Source organism: Sorghum bicolor, chromosome 3, assembly GCF_000003195.3.
Source record: "Sorghum bicolor cultivar BTx623 chromosome 3, Sorghum_bicolor_NCBIv3, whole genome shotgun sequence".
Classification (NCBI taxonomy): Eukaryota; Viridiplantae; Streptophyta; class Magnoliopsida; order Poales; family Poaceae; genus Sorghum; species Sorghum bicolor.
Genome location: NC_012872.2, coordinates 61,664,530 through 61,687,040, shown reverse-complemented (window position 1 = coordinate 61,687,040; position 22,511 = coordinate 61,664,530). Strand labels below are relative to the sequence as shown.

The following is a 22,511-nucleotide window of genomic DNA, read 5'->3' as shown; positions in this document are numbered from 1 at the left end:
CTTCACCGGAACAAGGTAGTACTAATGGCGGATGGACGGAGTCCGACATGGAGCGGGGACCGTTTCGGTGGAATCGTGGGACGTATCGACAGCTGCGCCGCGTCTTCTCTGGTATCTCCCCCGGGGCCCGGGGGACGACAACCCGATAAGAAGGAACAAATTGCTGCGCCGTGCGACCTCGAGCCCTCTCATCCTCTGCAATGCAAGGGACTCGTAATCATGAGTTTTATGACGGTAGGGCCAGTGCCTCTCGTCCGTCGCGCGCGCGCGCGCGTCCATGTTCCTGGCCTGGCCGTGCTGGCGCGCTGCAACTGTGCGGGAGCCGGGGCCCGGAGTCCATCTGCAGCTCCGTGCGCATTCGTCGGCTGGCACTGGCAACTCGTTTGTCCATTCTTTTTTGGCGACCTCCAGCTTCCGAGATCTTTGCTATACGTTCACGTTCTACAGTATACACCATTACACCCTACTGGTCCGCGGAGCAATCAATCACCACGGATCCGCGGAGCAATCAAACCACTCTCACGACTCACAGCAGAAAGTCACACAGGCCACCAGCTGAGGTGCTTTTCAAGACACAGGAAGGCCTTGTTTAGTTCCAAAAAATTTTGCAAAACAGGTACCGTAGCACTTTCGTTTGTTTGTGAAAAATATTGTCCAATCATGAATTAACTAGGCTCAAAAGATTCGTCCCATCAATTCCGACCAAACTATGCAATTAGTTTTTATTTTCGTCTATATTTAATACTCTATGCATGCGTCTAAAGATTCGATGTGACGGGAAATTTGCAAATTTTTTTGGGAACTAAACAAGGCCTTAGTTTCCTCAGGAATTTAAAAACTTTTCAAAATTTTTTGTCACATTTCATATATATATATATATATATAAAGTACTAAATATAAACTAAACTAATTGCATAGTTAAGTTGGAAATTGCGAGCGGAATTTTTTAAATCTAATTAGTTAATGATTGGACAATAATTATCGTACAAATGAAAGTGTTGTAGTATTAAAATCCAAAAACTTTTCGAATCTAAATGAGGCCTAAGAATATGTGTGGTGGCGGTGTGGGCCTGTGGGGCATAGCGAGTGGACAGCGTGTTCATCTAATCATCTGCTGACCCGTTTCAAATTGTAAGACGTTCTAGCTCTTATCTTTTTAGATACTTCCTCTGTACTTATAAAAAAACGTTGTTTTAGACAAGATTTAGATCAAATATTGGAAATATAAATTATAAATAATTTTTAAGTTGTGGAAATTGAAAATGTAAAAACCATATGAATAAATTTGTCTTGAAAAATACTTTCATAAAAATATACATATACCACTGTTTGATAATTTTTTTATCTATACCTAATAATAAAGAGGTAAAATTTCAATCCAACTTATATTTTCATCCACCCTATAATCATAAATTGACTCGGTTTTGGTCAATTAACTTGAGATTGGAGTAGGATTGGCAGCACCAGTGGTGAAGCTAGAGCAAATCAGAGGGGGGTGCAGTTAGCTTGTGGGTGCATATACATGAATTATATGTGGTGCATATATGGTAAAATTTTGATTAAATCTACTGTTTTTACAAAATTTGAGGGGTGCATTTGCACACCCTAGTTATAACACACCTTCGCCCCTGGACAGCACCACGGCCAAGGCCTATGAGTATTTTAATGAGATATGGTGAAAAGTTTGGAGAGTCAAAGTTAGGTTTTAGAGACCATGTCGTTATCATAAACAACGACTAATACGACGGCTTTCTTTATTGGTATAGAGAAAGTACATGATTTTTTTTTGAAAATTATACCCACAATATACACGCACACTCACCTAACTATAGGCCATAACAAATTTGTATATATCTAAAAAAAGTTAAATCATCTTACAATTCAGCACGGAGGGATATATCAGGGTATATCACAAGTTCTCGTTCGAGAAAGAAAGTATATCGCAAGCTCATGACAATTATTGTATCCTCTTGCACAGCTCCTCCCTCACGTCTGCAGACGAACGCCGAGAAGTCCTAGGATGCGTAGAAAACCATACTACCTGATCGAAGCCTGGCACCGCATGCCTGGAAGGCCAACACATTTATCAATATTATATTGGGAATAAAAGAGAGAGAGAGCTTGAGCCAAATGCTGATCTTTGATTCAACAGATGTAGACCGCTTCATACTTTTTGCCTTTCAAGTACCACTGCCGCAAGAGCAAAAGCCTGATGCTGCTAGGTAAAAACTGGATTGATTGCCTGTACAAGTATACCTCGAACCAATGATGTACAAAACCTTTCCTTGTGGGACTATCCCACGCCTCAATTCTGTTTCCTATTTATGCTACTTTTGCTACCACGCTAATCTGTAATCCTATCAAACCACACTAAATCTGTTATCCCAGCTACTCCTACCTCTCCCAACTCTGCAACTCGGATTAAGCTGCACCTCGCACCGTTGGCAACTCTGAATTTAGTTGCCACAATCTTTGAAGCCACACACGTGCACAACCTTGGTAAGAAGTCAGTCCATTTATAGCCGAGACTCAGCAGATGCAAACTCCAATCCTCAGTCCATTTCTAAAATCTTAATGTTGCCGCTGGAGTTTGCAGAAAGAAGCGTTGAAGACTGCCCTCTCCAGCATACGCAGGAAATGAACTGTGACTGATCATCAATCTCCTGGCCTGAGATAGGGTCTGTCACGCTGAACTTATATGCCAACACTGGCATGGGAAATTCTTTGTGGTAGACAAAAACCTGTGGTACAGTAGGAAGGAAAAAGTGAGTTAAACATTTTATTTGATGCAATTTCTCATAAAACAGGATATGAATAGGCATTGGAGACATATACCAATCCATAAAAAATTAAAGGTTTCTAAGTTCCTGCATGACATTCCTCTATTGACAGTTTGACACAGCAAATGCTGCTTCACCTACAACAGGATATTCGTTTGCACCTGCATTCTATCATAATTTCATTTCCTTCCTTCTATATAAAGCGAGAACTTAGAAAAGTATGAAAGCTACTTGTCTCGCTGTATGGCATTTACACATGGCATAGCAAATGAAGACTAGAACATGAGCATCCTGAACTACACTATATCCATCAATAATAAACATCAGCTTCCTTGCAACAAATGCAATGTTTACTCGCGTACACTATGAATTTGCATAAAGGTAGGTAAAGTACTGGTCAATCTAACTAGCAGTCAGATGTCCAGAGAAGTTTCTGGAAGGTTAGCTATGGAATGCATACCTCATTTGTTTCAGAGCCAGTAGCGATGTAACCATCAGATATGGAAAGGCCAACAAAGTTCTGGTCAAAAGGTTTAACAAATAAGTAAATCGGTCACTCAATGAAAATGTCATTCTTTCAGCACAGAAACCAACTCAGCATACAAAGGGTATGTTGGAATAGCTGAAGGGTAACCTCTGTATACATGAGAGAGTTAATTATGAACTCAACTGAGACACTAAAATATTTCATGAGATCAATCAACTGCTAAAACTACAAGCCACTATGTTAATATGCTACAGGGATAAGCTGGTAATTAAATGTGCAGGAAACACACTAAGTGAAACAATTTAAGGTTGTAAAACAATCTAAATATCTAAATAAACAACTGGTCCAATGGAATTTAAAGCACTTCCTTTGCGCACTGATCCATCAAAAGAGAAAAATCTTACAAGTTCTCTCATTGATCCAGAGAAAAGGAAAAGAACATCTGGATCACCAATGTTCATGACTGTATAACATCACAGATCAATCAGATACAGCTGTAAAAGGCATTATAGTTGTATATAGGATAGCACAGATAATTGTCACAGTAGGATACTCCAAACATAAGTACGTCCACCAGATAAAACTAGACACTATCACTTGTAGAGCAATATTATGAAAAGAGAAAAAGTATGTGTGAAAGTTTTATCAAACCTTTGTGTTTGTGTGCCCCGTAAATGTTTGAATTGGACTGTCAATTATCCTTCCTCGACTCATCGACAGGTCCCAAAGCTTCAATGAGTTGTCAGTAGACGCAGATACTATTGTTGATGCATCCAAATACTTAACATAGCTTACAGTCTTTGTGTGCCCAACTAGTGTACAATAAGGAGCTCGTATGTTACGAAGATCATAGCAGTAAATTTTGTGGTCTGCAGAGCCGATGGCAATGGAGCGAGAAGTATCAGGTTGAAATTGCACAGAACACACGTTTGCCCTTGTCCTAATAGTACCAATACTCCCAGCCTGCACAGTTCATAAAAATGTGTTATAACAATGGAGAGAAGCAATTCTACATTCACAGACAAGTTCGATAACCATGCTATCGTTAGTTCAAAAGCTGACATACAGTAGGTGCAAGAATAAAATTGCCTGATTCATATCCCACAGCTTCACAGATCCATCATCACTCCCACTGACCAATTTTGTTGGGTCCACAATTGAGAAGTCCACCGACCACACACGTCGCTCATGCTCCCTCATCTCAACAAAAACCTGACTCCTAGTAACATCCCAAACCTGAAATACAGGGATATTATGATAATTGCATCAAATACAAATTTAATTATAAAAAAGCATGCCACGGAGATTACCTGTACTATACCCTCAAAATCACTAGATGCTATATGGCTCTTCATATAACTGTTCCAACAAATACAGCTCAGTTTTGATCTATTAGACATCTCTACCACGGGATAGTGAATATCACGGTGTTCATTTACAATCATATTATAATCAAACACTTTTATCTTCTTATTTACACCAGCAGTTGCAAAAAACTCTCTATCCCGGTCAAACCCTACGGAGCATACTAAGTTTGATGAGTTCAGCAAATCACAATGCTTCAGTTCTGCCCGAACTTTCAACTTACTGAATGACAAGTACTTGCACAACCCCTCAAGAAAAGAGTTCACCCAGCCTCTTTGCCTTCTACCATATTGCCTTTCCAAAGAAAAATCATCTATTGAACTTCCCTCAGTCCCAATAGCTGAACCAGTAGCCCTCTTAACAATTTGATGATTACTTATTTGGTTGCCAGCTTGCTTCGCCAACTTGGACCTTGTTAGAAAATAAGCTGTTTCAAGTTTTTTGAAGTTCTTCATCAACCTGGAGCTTTTTGACAGAACACTTTCCTGGATTAACTCAGAGGATGGAACTGTTCTTGAACATTCTTCCACAGTACGATTATTTTCCTCCATGTCAACACCTTGCAGCTCAGGTCTGAATCGCTTCCTGGATCCGCAATCACTCTGATCTTCAACAGTTCCAGAGCACACCTCTTTGTCCAAATCAGTTGAGAAGTTCACACAGTGGCCAAGTGCAGATTGCTGGTGGAGTACCTCATTGATGTCAGAAGAAAGGAAAGCAACAGTGTCCTGCAAACTGTCTGCTATATCCTGCTTTCTTTTCTGCAACTGCTGAAGAAAATCCAGCAATAATTCTTGTTCTTCAATCTCTTCGCGTAACCTAAGTGCTGCTTCACGCTCTTCCAGGCTATTCCTTGACTGATTAAGGAACTCACTCTGCAACACCTCACTGTCAAACAAAAAGAAACAAAAAAGAAGAATGAGGAGAAGGTCAATGTGGCACAACCTCATTGGATAACACAAAGATAATATGAAGATACATATCTTTATTTAATTTTCTAAAATAATTACGTTAAGGGCAAGCATATGACCAACTAGCAATTGAGGTAGCAAGAAGGCAATGAAGAAAAAAAATGTTAACCTCAACCAAAATCCAGCAATGGTCTATTGTCCAAACAGAAGTCTCTAGCCAAAGATAAAGATCCACTGAGGAACTCCTAAAACAAAAAGTGTGCTGGCACTTCCATCAGTTGCAATACAGCCACATTTTTCTATTGAAGATTTGAAATAAACATGAACTATGGACAGTATCAAAACCGAAACAGTATAGGATAAATGACATGTCTGACTTTCACAAAGTGGCAGAATTGTCCTGCAAGTGCATGGTATGATGGTTAGTTATAACCTTTTGATTGTTTGCAGCACTTTTTCCACATAAAATTAAGGCTAGAACAAGGGTGTCAAATCAAGAATATGCGGAGCATTGTTAATTGTTAATAATTTCTATTGTTTCAAATAGCTGATAATAATTCTAGTGTCTGCTACTGCCTCATGAATATTGGTTCTCCTCTCTTGTTGCAAGATTTAGTCAATTTTCCAGGCAAGCTTGATCTTCAAACAACTCCATGCTCATGTTTATCATACCCACGTTTTTTGTCTTATAAAGTGTACAACCACAGCACATATACTAATTAACAAACAAATGCAGTTCCCAGCTTCGAGGAGAAGCATTACTAATATATGCATAAAGGACTTCATGCTACCTAACGTGAAACAAGACACCGGCCATGCAACCTTTCTCCTGGGTTAACACACTCAAGCATAGTACACGACACGCGACGCACCTCATCTTCGGTCTGGTTTCTGGCACAGGGTGCATTAGCAACTGGCAGAAGGATGCTTCCTTGGGCCATTTGAGCAGCAACTGTGGTGGCAACACCCGGTGCCGCAGATTCGCCATTGCCCGCATCTTGTCTTCCATGGTTTCGAATGTACAGAACAGCTGCAGTCCGCGAAGCAAACACAAGCAATGTCAAGACGTGCCGCAAAACAAAAGTATATATTGATGTGAAGCAAACGCACCTCGAACAAGAGCACACCCAGTCTGTAAACGTCAGAGGCGAAGGTAGCGGCGCTGTCGTCCGCCTCCTCGGGGCTGGTGTACCAGTTGAGCTCCATGGCCAGCACGCTCTTGAGCGGGAACGACTTCCCGGCGCGCTCCTCACCGCGGCCTGCGCCGTCGCGTCGCCGCGGAGGCGAGGCGTCCCGGTCGGCGTCCTCGGAGGCGTCAGAGCCCGAGCACGAACCGGAGGCGTCGGAGCCGGAGGCGGACTCGATGAAGGCGACGCGCGCGAAGGGCGGCGACACGACGAAGCACGACGGCCGCGCGCTGCCCACGGCCACCCCCTGCGCGTGCGCGACGGCCACAGCCTCCGCCACCTGCCTGAACACGTGCACGCACTCCGCCGCCTCCACCGCGCGGCCCGGCCGGTCCAGCCACTCCCGCAGGCTCACCTCGCCCCCGTCCTCCCCTCGTCTCCCTTCATCCGCCGCATCGCCCTCCGCCTCCGCCTCCGCGTCCCCCCACCGCCGCCCGCCGCCAGCAGCGCCACGGGACGGCTCCATACCCCACACACACACCACCGCCTCCACTCTACCCCATGACCGGGATCACCTGCGATTCGCCGCGCCCCGCACCTCCACGCGCTGCTCCGCCAGCCCCATCTTGTGGTTGTATTGTAAAGCAGAAAGGACAGCTCCAAACTCCAAGCTCCGAACGGCCTCGATGCAGCGAAGGGGATAAGGATCTGAACCAGCAGCGAGCGAGCAGCCACCGCCTGAGCCCCGCCGAAGGAACGCGAGGTCGGAGGAGCAGTGACCAGGTGAGAGGAGTGGAGCAGAGGCGAGCAGCGAGCCACACAAAGCCGCTTTATAAATCGGGGCGCTCTCGTCTACTACCGCTTTAATTCCGTCGCCTCGGTAGCCGCCTCCCAGCCGCACAACGCCCGCGACCCTTACCCACGAACACCTCGCCCTCGCCCCAGTTCCGAGCGGCACAGCGACCAGCCAAGTCCATGTCCATCTCCCTCTCGCCCCTGAACTGCTACAGGACCAGTGCCACCAAACCTGACCGCGGAGATGAAACGGCGACGACGCTGCTGTCTTGACTTGACGCCCACACAAAGGTGGAAGAAAACGGAGCCGGCGAAGCCCAGGAAGAACAACAACTCGAGCGCCCTTCGCACGCGCCCCTACGCCTCTCCAACCAACCCTACTCCTCGAGCTCTCCCCCGGTCGTACTGAGGCCTTGTTTAGTTCCGAAAAGTGAAAACTTTTCGGAACTGTAGCACTTTCGTTTGTTTGTGACAAATATTATCCAATTATGGACTAATTAGGATCAAAATATTCGTCTCGTGATTTCCAGCTAAACTGTGTAATTAGTTTTTGTTTTCGTCTATATTTGATGTTTCATGCATGTGCCACAAGATTCGATGTGACGGGGAATCTTGAAAACTTTTTGGTTTTCAGGGTGAACTAAACAAGGCCTGATACTCCTTCCCAGGCGATTCCCAAAGAGATTTGCCTCGAGCACGAGATCAAGATCAGAAACTAGTACTTCCTCCGTTCCAAAATAAGTGTCGTTTTCGTTTTCCGAAAAATAACTTTAATTAAATATATAGTAAAAATATTAATATTTATAATACATAATTAATATCATTAGAAAGATCTTTAAATCTAGTTTTTAACAAATTTATTTAGAGATATAGATATTACACGTATTTTCTACATATCAAATTAAACTTGTGGTACGAAAACCTAAAACGACACTTTTTTGAACGGAGGCAGTATCATCATTCACTTAAAAATCCCCCAAAAGCAGCCGCTTGTGACGTGGCGCTACTAATAATGGAAACCGCGGGGACCACGCAAAAGACGTCCAGCCGTCAATCCACGCGGCCTGTGCTGTTGCTGTCTCATGACAGCCGGGCCGGTGAACACTGCGTGGCCCAGCGACCGGTGACTGCCGCCTGGCGAGGCTCGCGTGACAAACCGCCTGCCACGAAGTGGATCAAAAGGGCGCTTGTTTTCCAAAAGCGCGCACCTGGTTTTGATAATTAAAAGCGCCACGTAGCCGTACCAGGCCCACCCGTCGGCCTGCAACCGGAGCATCATCGCATGGGCCGGCCGACCTGCAACTCGAGCAGTTTGACCCAATAGGTGGCCCGTCGCTGTCCGGGGAGGGGTCCGCCTCATATATATTCGGCCGCGGGGGCCCAACCGTCAGAGGGCAGGCGCACCTGGGCGTTGGGCGAGGGCCAGGTGCGGCCGCGTGAGCGGCGGACGTGGCGCGACGATGGCCGCATGCCCGTGGTGCGTTTGGGACTGGACTCGAGGCGCCCCAGCCTGGGCCACGTCGCCGCGGCACCGGCTTCGCGCAGCCCCGGACCGCCCAAGGGGTTCGGGGTTAGACTAGTTTAATTTAATCGCGATCCGGGGCGGAGCCGCGAGGGGGGGGGGGGGGGGGGGGGCTACATTTGTTTAGCGGGAGCACGTTTTGTTTCCCTTTTTGATCCGTTCCCAGCTGGACTGGGCGGCACGAGTTTCGGTGCACTCCCACTCGCACGCCGGGGCGTGAGCGTGGGGCGGCCTCTTGTTCGGGACAGACCGGGCCGGACTCCCACGACCCATGTGGTCACCGAACAACCACACGGGGTGACGGTGCCACGAGCCGCACAAGTCAAATTGTTCAACGGACAAGAAAAGGAACGGATGCGACACTCTGCACTGTGCATTTCTAGTTTACGGCGGCGTAACGTAAGGTGTGACCGGTGGACCAGTGGTTGGAGTATTTCGTATGCAGCGAGAGCGGCGAGATCCCGTCCCGGGAAGCCCGACGTACTCCTCCCTACATAGGAGATCCCGGCGCGGCTCTCGTGCTTCGCCGAGGTCTCGACGGTTCCTCCCCGGCTCCCGGCGTTCTGACGGCTCCTCTCGGCTGGCTAACCACTTGATCATCTAGCTCCTTCACACGCGCCAAAATCATGAAGTTGTCATGGCTCCCAAGGTCCCCAACTAGGATTTGATTAAGAACAAATTGGGGAACCTTGAGAAAGAGGGAGATTGAAACGTGCCGAGATCAACATCGCCGGTTCAATCAAGGACCCTGAAAACACGTGACTCATCACGTTACCCGGCTTCGCATCTTCTTCCTTCCCCGGTGGTCTTCCTCTCCATCCCGCCATCCTTGAGCCCTTCTTGTCCTACCCTGCCTTTTTCATCTGCCGCCCTCAGTCGGTGGCTTCCTCGCCGTCGACTATGCCGCTGGTTGCACCGCCCACCACCGCCCGTCGACCCCATCCTCCCCCCTAAATATAGTGAAGCTTATTGTCTTCATCCCATCCTCACTCCCGCCCCCGTCCCTTAACCATACCCGCCCTAATCCCCAGGCAGGACGCTAGCTACGTCGTGACGCCCCCACCACTAGCCCCGTCCAACAGCCATCTCACTCGCCTCCACTGCCCCCAAACCCCTTTGTAAGGCCGCTGGAGAATAGATCTACTTACCTAACCCGGCAAACTCCTCGTCTCCGACGCCGATGACGCCGATGAGCTCCTCGCTAGAACCCTTGCCCCGTTGTTGTCTTCTTCTTCATTTCTGGTGGGGCACAATCACGGGCACGAGCGTTGTGTGCTCGGCTCCAAGGTGACGCAAAAGAAATTTCATTCAATCAATGGAATATAAAGTTGTGGACTGCAGCTTCAAGCATAGTTATGGGCTGCAGCTTCAAGCATCCACTAATGAAACTACGACTTTCTAAAAAAATAATGAAACTACGAAAATATCTAAATGAAAAGAAAAAACAATGTTATGCACTATATAAAGATAACTATATATACCGATGATGCACATTATGGTCTTATGGAGTACACACCATAAGAACCAGATATTAAAGGCACGCGTTTCAAAATAAATTAAGGAAAACTATACATGACCATTGACAATTTTTTTTCTACCAATAATGTAAATTTATTATTGTATTCAGTACAGTCCTAAAGATGAAAAGAACAAAAACAAAAGTAAACAGAAGTATTTTTCAAAGAAAAAAAGCCCGGTCTATATTATGGCAAAAAGGAGAACATACTATATGCAAATCTAAAATTCTTTGGAAAAAGAGAATCCAAATAAGCATCGGATCTATCGTCCTACGTGAGTAATCTGGCAATTGATCTTTAAGGCGAAAAGGCAACTATTGATCCACACAAGAAAAGGTATAAGATGAGCAAAATTTAAATTTACCGGAAGATCTTTGTGACAGACATGCACCAGAGACTCATCAAGAGCGGACAAATACAATAAAAAAAATCAAATAAACAATCTCAAATTACCATGATAAAAAGCTAGCTACCCGCGTAATGCTATTTACACGCATCATCTTGCTAGTATTCATAATTTAAATTGGTATTTGCCTAAGGCTTTTCCAATAACATTTTACTATGACAACCCATAGAGAAATCCTTTACACAGGATTCATTTTATCTAGGAGGCATTTATCACATAAAGAATTTCATAAACAACATATACGCTTACATGTCAGTGTGAGTAATGTCGTCTTTGTGCTATGGTCTACCGGGTGATGATCTTGATGCCAGGATAGATTTACTCACTTTATACTTGAAGAAACAGATGCGACAGTGGGTGCATAAACAAGGTTGTTGCAATTTTAGTGAGACCAAGTTTGGTGATACTATACCCACTTGCAGTCCGGTAACAATTCATAGACTGTGGGTTGGCATAAACAGGGTTATTGCAATTTTGATGAGGCCAAGTTTGGAGATACTGTACTCAGTTGCAGTCCGGTAACAAGTACAATAATCCAATTCACTTATCTTAAGGGTTTTGCCTCCCTGCTGAGAGTGAAATTATGCATTGTTGGACCATCTCTTGGACTCTTCTCTTCAGAAGCTTATCTTTCACGCCAGAAAGCATGCTGCGGTAGAAGATCTCCAAACGATTAAGTTCATCAGTGTCTGCTGCATCCAAAATGTTCTCAAATTCCTTTCTGATATCAAAGACAGAAGATTCCTGAAGTGAACGTGGTAGCGCCCGTTCATCAAGTGGCTTACGAAAGATTGAGATGTGAAGTATATTGGCATATCTCTCCATCAGTGTCAGTTTTGATCTTAGGAATTGCAACTCCTCTGAGGCAGCAGATAGCTTCTGAGTTAACTCGGTGCTAGTGCGATCATTCACTCTTGATGTTGATCCTCCCGCTTGGTCCTCATGGATCTCTTGGAAGTTCTCATCAAGAGGAGGCCACATCACAACACAGGGTATGTAACTGTCAGCAGTCTGGCCTCTCCCAAGTACACCACTGCGGCCTCTGCCCCATGCCCACATCCTATACCCATCACCAGCAACAAGAACAGTGTGTGCAGCTCCACAGGAGATCTGCACTGGACCAAGAAACCTGAACCCATTTGTCTCAGGAGACTGAACCCTTATTGGATATAAAGCATCCCCTTCATCAACTCCCGAAAAGCTAGCATCTGGGCACAGTCCAAGACCTCTCTCCATTCCCCAGCACCACACCTCTCCATCAGAGGAGACTATGGTTGTGTGGAACAATCCACAGTCAAGAGAAATAAGGAAGGATCCGGTTGGTAGTCCATCGACAGGTTGTGGTGAGCAAATGGTGGCTGTGGTTCCATGGCCAAGCTGCCCCTTGTCACCAAGGCCAAATGTCCAGCACCGAGATTCTATCTGGTCAGAAGACTTCTTATTTGCGAGGACTGCAGTGTGGGAAGCCCCGCATGCAATTTCATACACCTCCCAAGAAGATCCTTCGCTAAATGCTGAGATAAGCACAGGACGAGATCTACTTTCCTTGTCACCTAGACCCAACTGACCATGGTTGTTATTTCCCCAAGCATAACAAACAAGGTCACCTTCAGTATAGGTCTCGCCAACACTAACTGCAGCTACTACATGCTCATTACCACAGGCAACCTTAACAACAGTGTGTCCATGGAAATCCCACACAGGTAGTGGGATAGAGCTACTCGAAATACATAACTCTCCAGCATCAGTCTGCTGTGGGCAACTTCCCCACATCCAAAGCCCCCCCAAACTGTCTATGGCAAATGACATCATGCCACCAGCTTTGACAGAAGACAGCTGTAACATAACATACATCACGGTTATCAAAATAGAAAGCTAAACTTTCTTAACCATCTTAAAGCTTATATGGTTTGTGAATTATTAAAACTGATGGTACGCTCATACCTTTAAACAAGTCTGATCACGTGTGTTCTGGTCTTCATCATTCAGTGTTTCAGGAGAACCTAGATCCTGAAATTGCTCAACCAAACATGGAAAAAGGGAATTCTGATCCCCATAACCAAGTTGACCATCCATTAAATAGTCAAGGAAGTGAAGTACACCCAACAATGGCAGGGATATCAGTTGAGAGATTTGCAGCTAAAAAAGTTAAAAATAAAGTCAAAGAGGTGTAAAGGATACAGAGATTGTAACCCCATGACCAGAGTGAACCTTCATCTGCCACATTGAACTTATTCAGCAATCAGTATGCACCCATTTCACATGTATGCTGATGGATCGTGTTAAATTGCTTTTGGCACAAAAAGATGCAGCGATAAACATTTTGCACATAATGGAATTAAATACTCACAGCAAGTGCAAACCGTAAAGTTATATTCATTCGAAAACCTAGATAATCTACGGATTTTTCTCTGTAGTGGCCAGTGTGACGTGGTGGATTCAGCCTTTTTTCCTTTTTCATAAACTGTGGATTCAGCGGTTCAGCCATTTAATAGCAGGAAGTCCTAGAAGACCCTGTTCGGTTTGCTGATGCTGATTTATTGTGAGAGCATGGTTCCTTCGTTGAAAAAGTACCGTTGATAAGTTCAGGTGAGAAAATTGGAAGGCAAAGATATTGAATGGCATGTGCAGGAGCGGCCGTAAACTTTGGGACACAGTAACGCAAACCCAATTCTACGTGGCTGGTCAGAGTGTTGTAACTACTCGCGTACTTCTTCTAGAATAGCTTAACTTGGAGCACACAACAGCTTCACAACAAACATAAGCAGAGAGCGGATGAGGTAACAGAGCACGAACCGTCCAGCGCAAGGCTATGGTAGGCACCAGCGGCGACGGCGACGAACCTGGGCCGCGGTGTCCCGCCGGCAGAGACCGCGGGCGCCACCGCGGTGGGGACCAGCTCGTCGTCCTCGCGGCCGGTCCCGAGGCGACCGAACGGCCCCCTGCCCCAGGAGTACACCTGCCCGTCACCTGCAATTAGAGAGAAGCCACGAAACCTCACATCAGATCACTGAATACTAAATCCCGGCGAAGGGGAGCAGGAGAATTCGCGCGAGTAAGTGGTGACTCCACTCACCCGTGAGGGCGAGTGTGTGGGCCTCGCCCGCGGCGACGGCGACCACCTTGGGCGGCATCTGCGGGCGGCGGCGGGAGTGGGTGGAGAATGGACGGCACGGTAGATGAGGAGGATGGGGAGGGGAGCGTGAGCGAGGACGCGGGCATTACAATTCACAAGTGGAGGCGCCGCATTACCGCGAGCGGCGGGCGAGCTGGGTTAAAGGTTGCCGCGGCGGTAGGAATTCAGGCAAAGGAGAGGCGCTGAGGACGACTCCAGTGACCCGGACGGACAGCAAGGCACCGGCAAGTCGGCAAGTCATCGCTGAGCGAGACCCGATCACTTTGGACCGATTTTTCCGAGGTCGCCGGCGTAGGGGATGAGATCGGGATGCACATGTTCCCTCTTCCGATGATCCGATCCGTCCACGGCTGGGTTTGTACGTGTCGCGCGTTGCGTCGCTGCGGACGGGCCTGCCGAGAGCTCGTGGCATATTCGCGGTAGTTGGTGTGATGATTGGGGGCAGTGGAGTGTTGGCACGGGACTCAACTGGATCTTTAGACCGCGAAACTGCACGTTCACATCCATGTCATTCTAATCTGTACAAACAAGCAGCGCGTAGTAATATTACATCGCCTTAAACATGTTTTTGAGCTCAGTCGATAGCTATCTTACAGGTACACGTACAGCACTCTCGCAGGATTGTGAACCCAGACAACATTGAGGTGACGCGGCGCATCAGCATCCAGGAGGGTATGGGTTCAGTTGAATACACAGTACGAGTACACACAGAGGTGCATCGGATCACACCTCCTCACGGACTTGACAACCAGATGACATCGATGACGGCGGAAGCCGCGAGGAAGACGCAGCTGAGGAAGGCACACGCGATGGAGACCGCCGAGAGGTCGCAGAAACGTGGCAGGGGCTTGCAGAAGTTGGGGAGGGCCGTGTGCCGGATGCCGGTGCGGTTCAGATTGGCCACCGCCGCCGCAGCGGATCCAGCGCTCATCATTGCAAGCGAAAACACCTGTCATGTTGGCAGTAGATAGCTGTTATCCTTTGCATTCCATGGAAATGCTGACCATTCATTCATAGGGCTCCAGATGTTCAGGTTGTATTCGATGTGGTAAAGAAAGTTATCTCTTTGTAATGATACAACTAACGAGGTTAGATTATGCTAGTAGCTTGGAAGATAGGTTAGCCTGGGCTCGATTGGTCAAAAGGCAAGGATGAGCCGATGAACCACGCTTTGGAAGCAAACAAATTAAAAAGCTAAGGACAAGCATCGGAAATAAAAACCAAGTCTCCAGGATTCTTATATGGATGCTGGATTATATGGTTGTCGTGTTACGCTACGTTCAGATATCCTATCCACAACCACTTTAATGTTACTTTGACAAATGATATAGTAATAAGATACCAATAAAAAGAAGATACTACATCCATATCCAGCAAGAGCTGTCTATGATCTGACCGGTACACAAATATGCAGCACACTACTGAGGCATTTTAGATCTGTGATGATTTGGCGTCGCTACCTTCTCTCTTGTAACTCTCCTGACAGCTTCAGTTAGCTGGAGCTCTCTTTTGGAATAAAAATCTGATGGGGAAGCTCTCTCCCTGTTTGAATTCAAAAAAACTACTAAGGCATTTTCTAATTGGAGACGTCACATGGAAAGTTCATGTTGTTTGTGTGATATTCTGTTAGAAGCTCCACCTGATGACTCGAATAAAAAGTTGGCCCTGTTTAGTTTCCCACCTAAAAAATTTCCATCCATCCCATCAAATCTTTAGACACATGCATTGAACATTAAATGAAGATAAAAAATAAACTAATTACATAGTTTGGTTAAAAATCGCGAGACGAATCTTTTAAGTCAAGTTAGTCTATGATTAGCCTTAAGTGCTACAGTAACCCACATGTGCTAATGATGGATTAATTATGCTTAATATATTTGTCTTGCAGTTTCTAGACGAGCTATGTAATTTGTTTTTTGATTAGTTTCTAAAAATCTCTCCCGACATTCTTCCGACACATTCGATGTGACACCCAAAAAATTTTCATCTCCAATCTAAACAGAGCATAAGCTCATTAGATTTAAACAGGTAGGGGCAGAATTGGATAAACTTGGGCTTTAGAAGTGGGCCTGTTCGGCTTCTCGTCAACACCATGCTCTGCGGCTGCTGCGTGGCATGACACGAAAACACTGTTCGCCGGTTGTGTAGCAGACCAATTAATATATTTTTTAATTGTAGATTTAAATTTTTCTCTAAGTCTCTAACTCTAAGATTAAGTAAAATAGCTTGTAGGTTCATTTCACCTCACCAAAGTGCCTTTATACATGGGTAGATGTATTCTTGAAAGTGTGATCATAGCCCAGGAATTGGTAGATAGCTTACACAGCACCAAAGAGTTGGGTATACTGCCTCCGTCCCAAATTAATTGTCGCTTTTAGTTTCTGTGCCACAAGTTTAACTTGATTTATAAAAAATACGTGCAATATTTGTAACTTCAAATAAACTTTTATTTTAGATAAAACTAAACATAACCCTACAAAATTTGACATTTTACAATTCATCGTTCCAAAGTAGTTGATATTTTGCATTTTGTATTCCACAGGGAACTAAACAGGCCCTTAGTGTGCTAAGAAGCCAAAAAATTTATTACAAAAGTCTACAGCAAAAGGTCAAAGGCCAAAAGCTGCAGCTCAAAGAAATGGACCCTAAATTGTTCTACTCATTTTCCAGCAAGATCTTTGTCTAACTAGTCCAAACTCGAAGTTGAACTAACTCAACTAACACTACCTACACTGGCAATGGCTGCTGACCCGCCCATCAAACATCTAGAGAAAGCACAAAATACATGATGCAGCCACAACAAACAAGACGAAATATAGTACTATAAAACAACAAATACTAGAAGTATAGTGACGCAAAAAATACGATAATTAGATGGACGTCGCAAAATCACATAAAAATGGTCAAGAAGGCAAGAACTAGCAGACCTGATCCCCGGCAAAAAGCAGCCATGCGTGGCGTCTAGAAGGAACAATGGGGGATTTCTTCACGGCCTTGTGTGCAATCAAGAGGAGTTGTGCCAGCGAGTAGGCAGCTGAAGCTGTAGACATCGCAACCAAGAATCTAAAATCATGAACAGCACCACCGGAGCAAGTCAGTATTTTCTCTAAGCATCAGTACACATTTCAACTTCAAACGGCGCAAAAACTTACTGCAGGGAATAAGAAAAGGACCAATTGGCATCGAGCGGGATCTCGATGCCAAAGATGGTGAGAATGCCTCGCTGCTTGGAGGACACCATTAGCGACATCGAGAGCAGTGCCATCACCATGGCTACAGCTCGGGTTGCCACCATAACCACACCCAGCCGTGGCCATCTTGGCACCGGAGATGTGGTCACCTGAAGAGCCTCAGGCTCCAGCACCATCTTGCTCCCCGCCGGTGGCATCTGGATGCCGACCACCGAGTCACTTCGGCCATTACCAATGGAACCCATCGGTGCTGCTCCTGGCTGGTTTGGTGTTTACTAGTAGACGGTTCAGTTTAGGCAGCCTTTTTCCCTTTTAGCATTAGGCATTAGAGCAAGTATTATAGTAGGCTGTAAGCCAGCTAAATGCTGAGGTGGATGAGAGAGAAGAGGAGAGAGAGTAAAAGCGGGATGTAAGCTTACAGCCGGCTCAGACACAAAAACCAAGAAAGTCTGCGAGACAGACAAGTGGGCCATGTATTAATAGTGATGAGCTAACTATTATATGAGTGGGCTGCAAAAAGGCTGTAAAGAAGTTTTACAGCCCGCAGCTGGCTGTATTATAATACTTGCTCTTAGCATGTTGTGGCAGCAGTATGTGGTGCACCCGTGAGTCCTGTCTGCACTTGCTGTTCGACAGTATTTGGAGACCAGACATGGAGACAAAACAGCTCAGCTTTCCAGTACACTAGTGATAGGATTTAGCAGATTGCGGCAGTACTTGCCACGTGTCATGTGGAAGAATCTTATTTGAAAACTGGTCACTTTAATCCTGTGTATATTTCCTATAAAAAAATAATTCAGTGTATACTTAACTATACTTTGCAGTCAGGTACCGAGTTTTATCGGGTGTGTGACCCCACCAATATAACCAATGAAAGACTCAAGAAGCACACAGACACCGATTCTTCATTATGAATCTGGTAATTGAAATTTAGCATCTCTCAGAGTCAAGCTCAATTGCGTACAAGTAAAAGAATTTGATGGGAACATATCTCTAGACATGGATAAAAAAGACGGATGCTAACCTAGTTCGAGCAAGTAATGGAAAAAATATTGAAGTGTAAAAATGGCATAGAACTTATAAAGAAGAAAAAAATACCTGTGTGATTACCAGATGTTGATGCTGATGCTAATTTGTTGTGAGAGAAAAACATTGTTCTGTGGTTGGAAAAGTACGGCGGTTGAGTGCAGCCGGAATCAGACGTACTTTTCTTGTTTTCCTTCTTACATTTGCTTCAGCAAATACACTTGTTGTGAGGTCCGTGCGGCCACACTTGGCACACATATCGACCAACGCACCGGGCAGTGTCACAACAAGCTGGCCAGAACGCTAGAACTGTAAGATGCACTTGTGCATCTGCTTGGACAAGCCAACATCACCAAGCGCAAAGCATGCCAACACAAAACTCACCATGACCAGATGATCCGGTGCCATGCCGTGCCTCCGCAGCTCATGAAACAACGTCAACGCCTCCTTGGACTCGCCGGCTTGCGAGAAGCCGCTTATGAAGGCGTCCCCCGGTTCGTGTTTTCGTCGAACACCCTGCGGGTCCGGATCGCCAGCCTTCGCGTAGCCGCTGATGAGCGCGCTCTCGGTGAAGGTCTGGCGCGAGAGGCCGCCCTTGGCAGCGGCGGCGTGGAGCTACAGGCGTAGGGTGGAACCGGCGGGTTCGGCCTTTGTCGCGGCCTTGAGGACCGAGAACGTGTCGCGGTCGCGCCGTGGGGCGTGGGCTATCATGCACACGGCGGCGCGGAGCGGGGCGACGGCGAGCTGAGGCGGAGGTAGGCACAGGGTCACGGCGTTGGAAGGGCAGCAGCAGGAGGCCGCGGCGTGAATCACGGCGGGAGGCTCACGTCGGTACAGGACTCGAGCCGGGCGGCGGCAAGGGTCGGCGAGGTGGGGAGCCACGTCGGTGCAGGACTCGAGCCAGGCAGCTGCAAGGTCGGCGAGGTGAGGGAAGCCGGAGGGAACCGAGATGCGCGGTGTGGCGAGGGCGGGAGGAGACGGCCAGACGGGTGCATGAGCGGCGGGCATAGCACGCACATCAGCAAATTTGAATTCTTGCGGAACGGTCTCTGTTTTTTTTTTCTTTTTTTTTTTTTGCTCCCTGAAGTTGGAGCTGGTTTACAGAGTAGGAAGCAAAAAGTTCATACGAAATTTCACAAAAATTAGGACCTTCAACTCCATCAGGAGTTTAGAATTTCACAGAAACATGTTCGGTTTTGTTTTTCCAACACTACTTCAGTTTTTGAGTAAAAGCCTCTCGCAACAAACCAATGCAGCCAAGGCGACATCTACCTTCACGGTCTCACCATGATCTCCTCCTCGAGCCGCTGGGCGACGCCACGCGCGAGTTTGTCCAGGAACGCCACGAACCCCTCTAGCGTCCAGCCCTTCACCGGGTCGGCCTCGAACGACCAGCTGACCGCGCACCCGGCCGGGTCGTGCTCCACCCGCACGGTGGCCCGGTACCTGCCGAAGCCCTTGTTGCTGTCCAGCAGCTCGTAGCTGTACCACCGCCCCGCGTGGTCCGTCTCCAGGAGCCGCTCCTTGGACCACCCCACGGGCTCCCCCGGCGCGGCCATGTTCACGGGGCCCTCGCAGTAGCGCACGCACCCGGGGGCGTCGGGGCGGCCCTCGCCCTCCGGCTCCGGCTCCGCCGCGCCGTCCACCTCCATCTCCACCACGCGCCGGCACGTCCGCACCGTGGACACCCACCGGTCCAGGGAGCAGAAGTCGCCCAGCAGCGCCCACGCCTCGTCGGGCGTCGGCCCGGACGCCACGGCGCGCACCGTGCCGCGCCACAACACGGCCGCCGCCTCTTCTTCCCGGGACGTGTCGTGATCCATGGAATGGAGTGGAATCGTGCGGCTTTTGTGTGTGACTGAGTGTGTGTAAAGTGGCGATGCGATGCGAGACGTGCGCGACGGCGAGACGTGGAGTCAGCTGGTCCTCGCTGCAACGCCGTCGACTGCTGGCATGTACAAGTGTCCACCCGCAACTGGGCAGAGTAGCCTGAATGCCTGATGCGCGTGGCCATGCATGGTTGGTACAAAGGTCAGTCACATGGTGAGATGTCACTCGCTGAGGTGTATAAAAGTGGTCGTGTCCAATGGGCAATGGCTGCCGTAGAGAGAGAACCAAAACGTTCAGGCATAGCTTAGGCCTTGTTTAGTTCCAAAATTTTTGGCAAAATGAACACTGTAGTAATTTCGTTTGTATTTGACAAATATTGTTCAATCATGGACTAACTAGGCTCAAAAGATTCGTCTCGTCAATTCCAACTAAACTGTGCAATTAGTTTTTATTTTTATCTATATTTAATACTCCATGCATACGTCTAAAGATTCGATGTGATGGGGAATCTAAAAAATTTTGCAAAATTTTTGGGAACTAAACAAGGCCTTATTTTAAGATGTGGCGTGAGGTATAAACGTCTTATCATTTGGGCGCATGTTATGGCCTTGTTTAGTTCCAAAAAATTTTACAAAATTTTCCAGATTTTCCGTCACATCGAATCTTTAGACATATGCATGGAGTATTAAATATAGACGAAAATAAAAACTAATTCCACAGTTTGGTCGGAATTGATGAGACGAATCTTTTGAGCCTAGTTAGTCCACCATTGGACAATATTTGTCAAATACAAACGAAAGTGCTACAGTGCCGATTTCCTAAAAAAATTTAGAAACAAGGCTGCCTACTAGCTAAGGCCTTTCATATTCCCGTATTAAATATAGGCAAAAATAAAAATTAATTGCACAGTTTGGTCGAAATTGACGACGAATCCTTTAAGTCTAGTTAGTCCATGATTGGATAATATTTTTCAAATACAAACGAAAGTACTCAGTGTCGATTTCTCAAAAAAATTTGGAACTAAACAAGGCCTAAATCAAGTGTTCATTTTTTTTTCTGGCAAGCAGCGGAGAAGATTCTCTTTCGTTATTCTTCCGGTCCCTGTTATGTGCATTATTTTCTACACCAACTCAACGGGGTATATATAATGGGTGGCTAGAAACTTCCCACTGTTCACTGAGCAATAGCAGGATAAGCCTTTTCTTTTTTTTACAACGTAGCAGGATAAGCAATTGGATACCGGCTAGCCGAGTAGCTCCACCCCCCAGCCGCCACCACTGAATTGAGTTGTTGATTAACTATTTGAAACGACGAAATTTGGAGAGAACGTGTTCGGGATATATGTTCCTGTAATGGCGGTGGAAATAGGCAAGAATTAGAGGGTGTTTAGTTAGAGGTGTTAAAGTTTAGTATTTTTATCTTATTTAGCAATTATTGTCAAATCATGAAGTAATTAGGTTTAAAAGATTTGTCTCGCAAATTACTCTCTAGTTATGTTTTTAGTTTTATAAATAATTTATATTTAGTACTCTATGTATATATCCAAACATTTGATATGACGTGAGTTAAATTTTATCGGACATTACACCAAATATCTCATGATGTGAAAGATTCCTGCAACCGCACATGGCGGTACCCAAACCACTCCACGCTAAACTATGCTCAATTTTTTTTTTACCTAGAAGGAATTAGGTGGGTTTTCATTAATCATTAAGAAGGAAAATTGGTACCCAAATAGAGGATTTAAACTTGGTGGTTGGAACCGCATGACCACACTTCTCACATAACCAGTTGAGCTACATTCACTTTCTCAAGTCACGCTCAATTTATGGAGAAACTCCCTATTTTTGATTAAAACACAAGATTTGATAGCAAAATATTATATGTCCATGGAGATGTTTACCATATGTAGGTCCCATTTGCTCAAAGAGGTAAAGTAAGAAAGTTAACTAGTTGAGAATGATATTGTGGCGCCATGCCTTTTCTTTTTCTACGAAAGAGACAAAAAAGATGCGAAAGAAATATTCCTAAATAAATCTATGCAGGAGTCATGATGCGTATGTAAATCCATTTGGACAAACAGGTAAAGTAGGAAAGCTGATAGGTATGCATCTATGTGGCGCAAGTATTTCCAATTTTCTGTAAAAATAAAGAAGAAGAAAATAATATAATAAAGTAAGGTATGCATCTATGTGGCGCAAGTATTTCCAATTTTCTGTAAAAATAAAAAAGAAGAAAAAAATATAATAAAGTGAGCGCCCACCGTGGGGCTCGAACCCACGACCACAAGGTTAAGAGCCTTGCGCTCTACCGACTGAGCTAGACGGGCAAGTATATTGGTGGCAAAGATAAAAACCTGAAAAGTAGTAGGTACCCATGATCACGGTTCACACTTCTAGGCTTCTAGCATTTAACTAG

The 22,511-nt window shown here is 46.0% G+C and overlaps 4 protein-coding genes and 1 non-coding gene across 6 annotated transcripts; all 5 read right to left on the bottom strand.

Annotated features, from left to right (window-relative positions):
- Nucleotides 1,828–7,942, bottom strand: LOC8059209 (protein SPA1-RELATED 4). Of its 2 annotated transcripts, none has more exons than XR_002451076.1 (7): nt 6,654–7,942; nt 6,416–6,573; nt 4,578–5,520; nt 4,334–4,503; nt 3,919–4,230; nt 3,241–3,300; nt 1,828–2,741 (listed from the first exon to the last, which is right to left on the bottom strand). XR_002451076.1 is itself a non-coding variant. In XM_002456231.2 (7 exons), the coding sequence occupies exons 1-7, from the start codon at nt 7,194–7,196 to the stop codon at nt 2,553–2,555; spliced, it is 2,352 nt and encodes a 783-aa protein (XP_002456276.1). In that variant the 5' UTR covers nt 7,197–7,940; the 3' UTR covers nt 1,828–2,552. The 2 variants fall into 2 exon arrangements, 1 of the variants encoding a protein (XP_002456276.1); XM_002456231.2 differs by having other exon boundaries at nt 4,357–4,503; nt 6,654–7,940.
- Nucleotides 10,921–14,377, bottom strand: LOC8059208 (ultraviolet-B receptor UVR8). Its single transcript, XM_002456230.2, has 5 exons — nt 13,987–14,377; nt 13,707–13,880; nt 13,092–13,127; nt 12,855–12,982; nt 10,921–12,746 (listed from the first exon to the last, which is right to left on the bottom strand). Exons 1-5 carry the CDS (start codon nt 14,042–14,044, stop codon nt 11,460–11,462), a joined length of 1,683 nt encoding a protein of 560 aa, XP_002456275.1. The 5' UTR covers nt 14,045–14,377; the 3' UTR covers nt 10,921–11,459.
- LOC8059207 (CASP-like protein 3A1) lies at nt 14,549–17,647 on the bottom strand. The gene is made up of 3 exons (XM_002456229.2): nt 17,199–17,647; nt 16,974–17,109; nt 14,549–14,995 (listed from the first exon to the last, which is right to left on the bottom strand). The coding sequence occupies exons 1-3, from the start codon at nt 17,480–17,482 to the stop codon at nt 14,780–14,782; spliced, it is 636 nt and encodes a 211-aa protein (XP_002456274.2). The 5' UTR covers nt 17,483–17,647; the 3' UTR covers nt 14,549–14,779.
- LOC8059206 lies at nt 19,296–20,147 on the bottom strand. Its single transcript, XM_002456228.2, has one exon. The coding sequence runs from the start codon at nt 20,084–20,086 to the stop codon at nt 19,538–19,540; it is 549 nt and encodes a 182-aa protein (XP_002456273.1). The 5' UTR covers nt 20,087–20,147; the 3' UTR covers nt 19,296–19,537.
- On the bottom strand, nt 22,350–22,422 carry TRNAK-CUU. The gene has a single exon. It is a non-coding gene; the product is annotated as a tRNA-Lys (tRNA).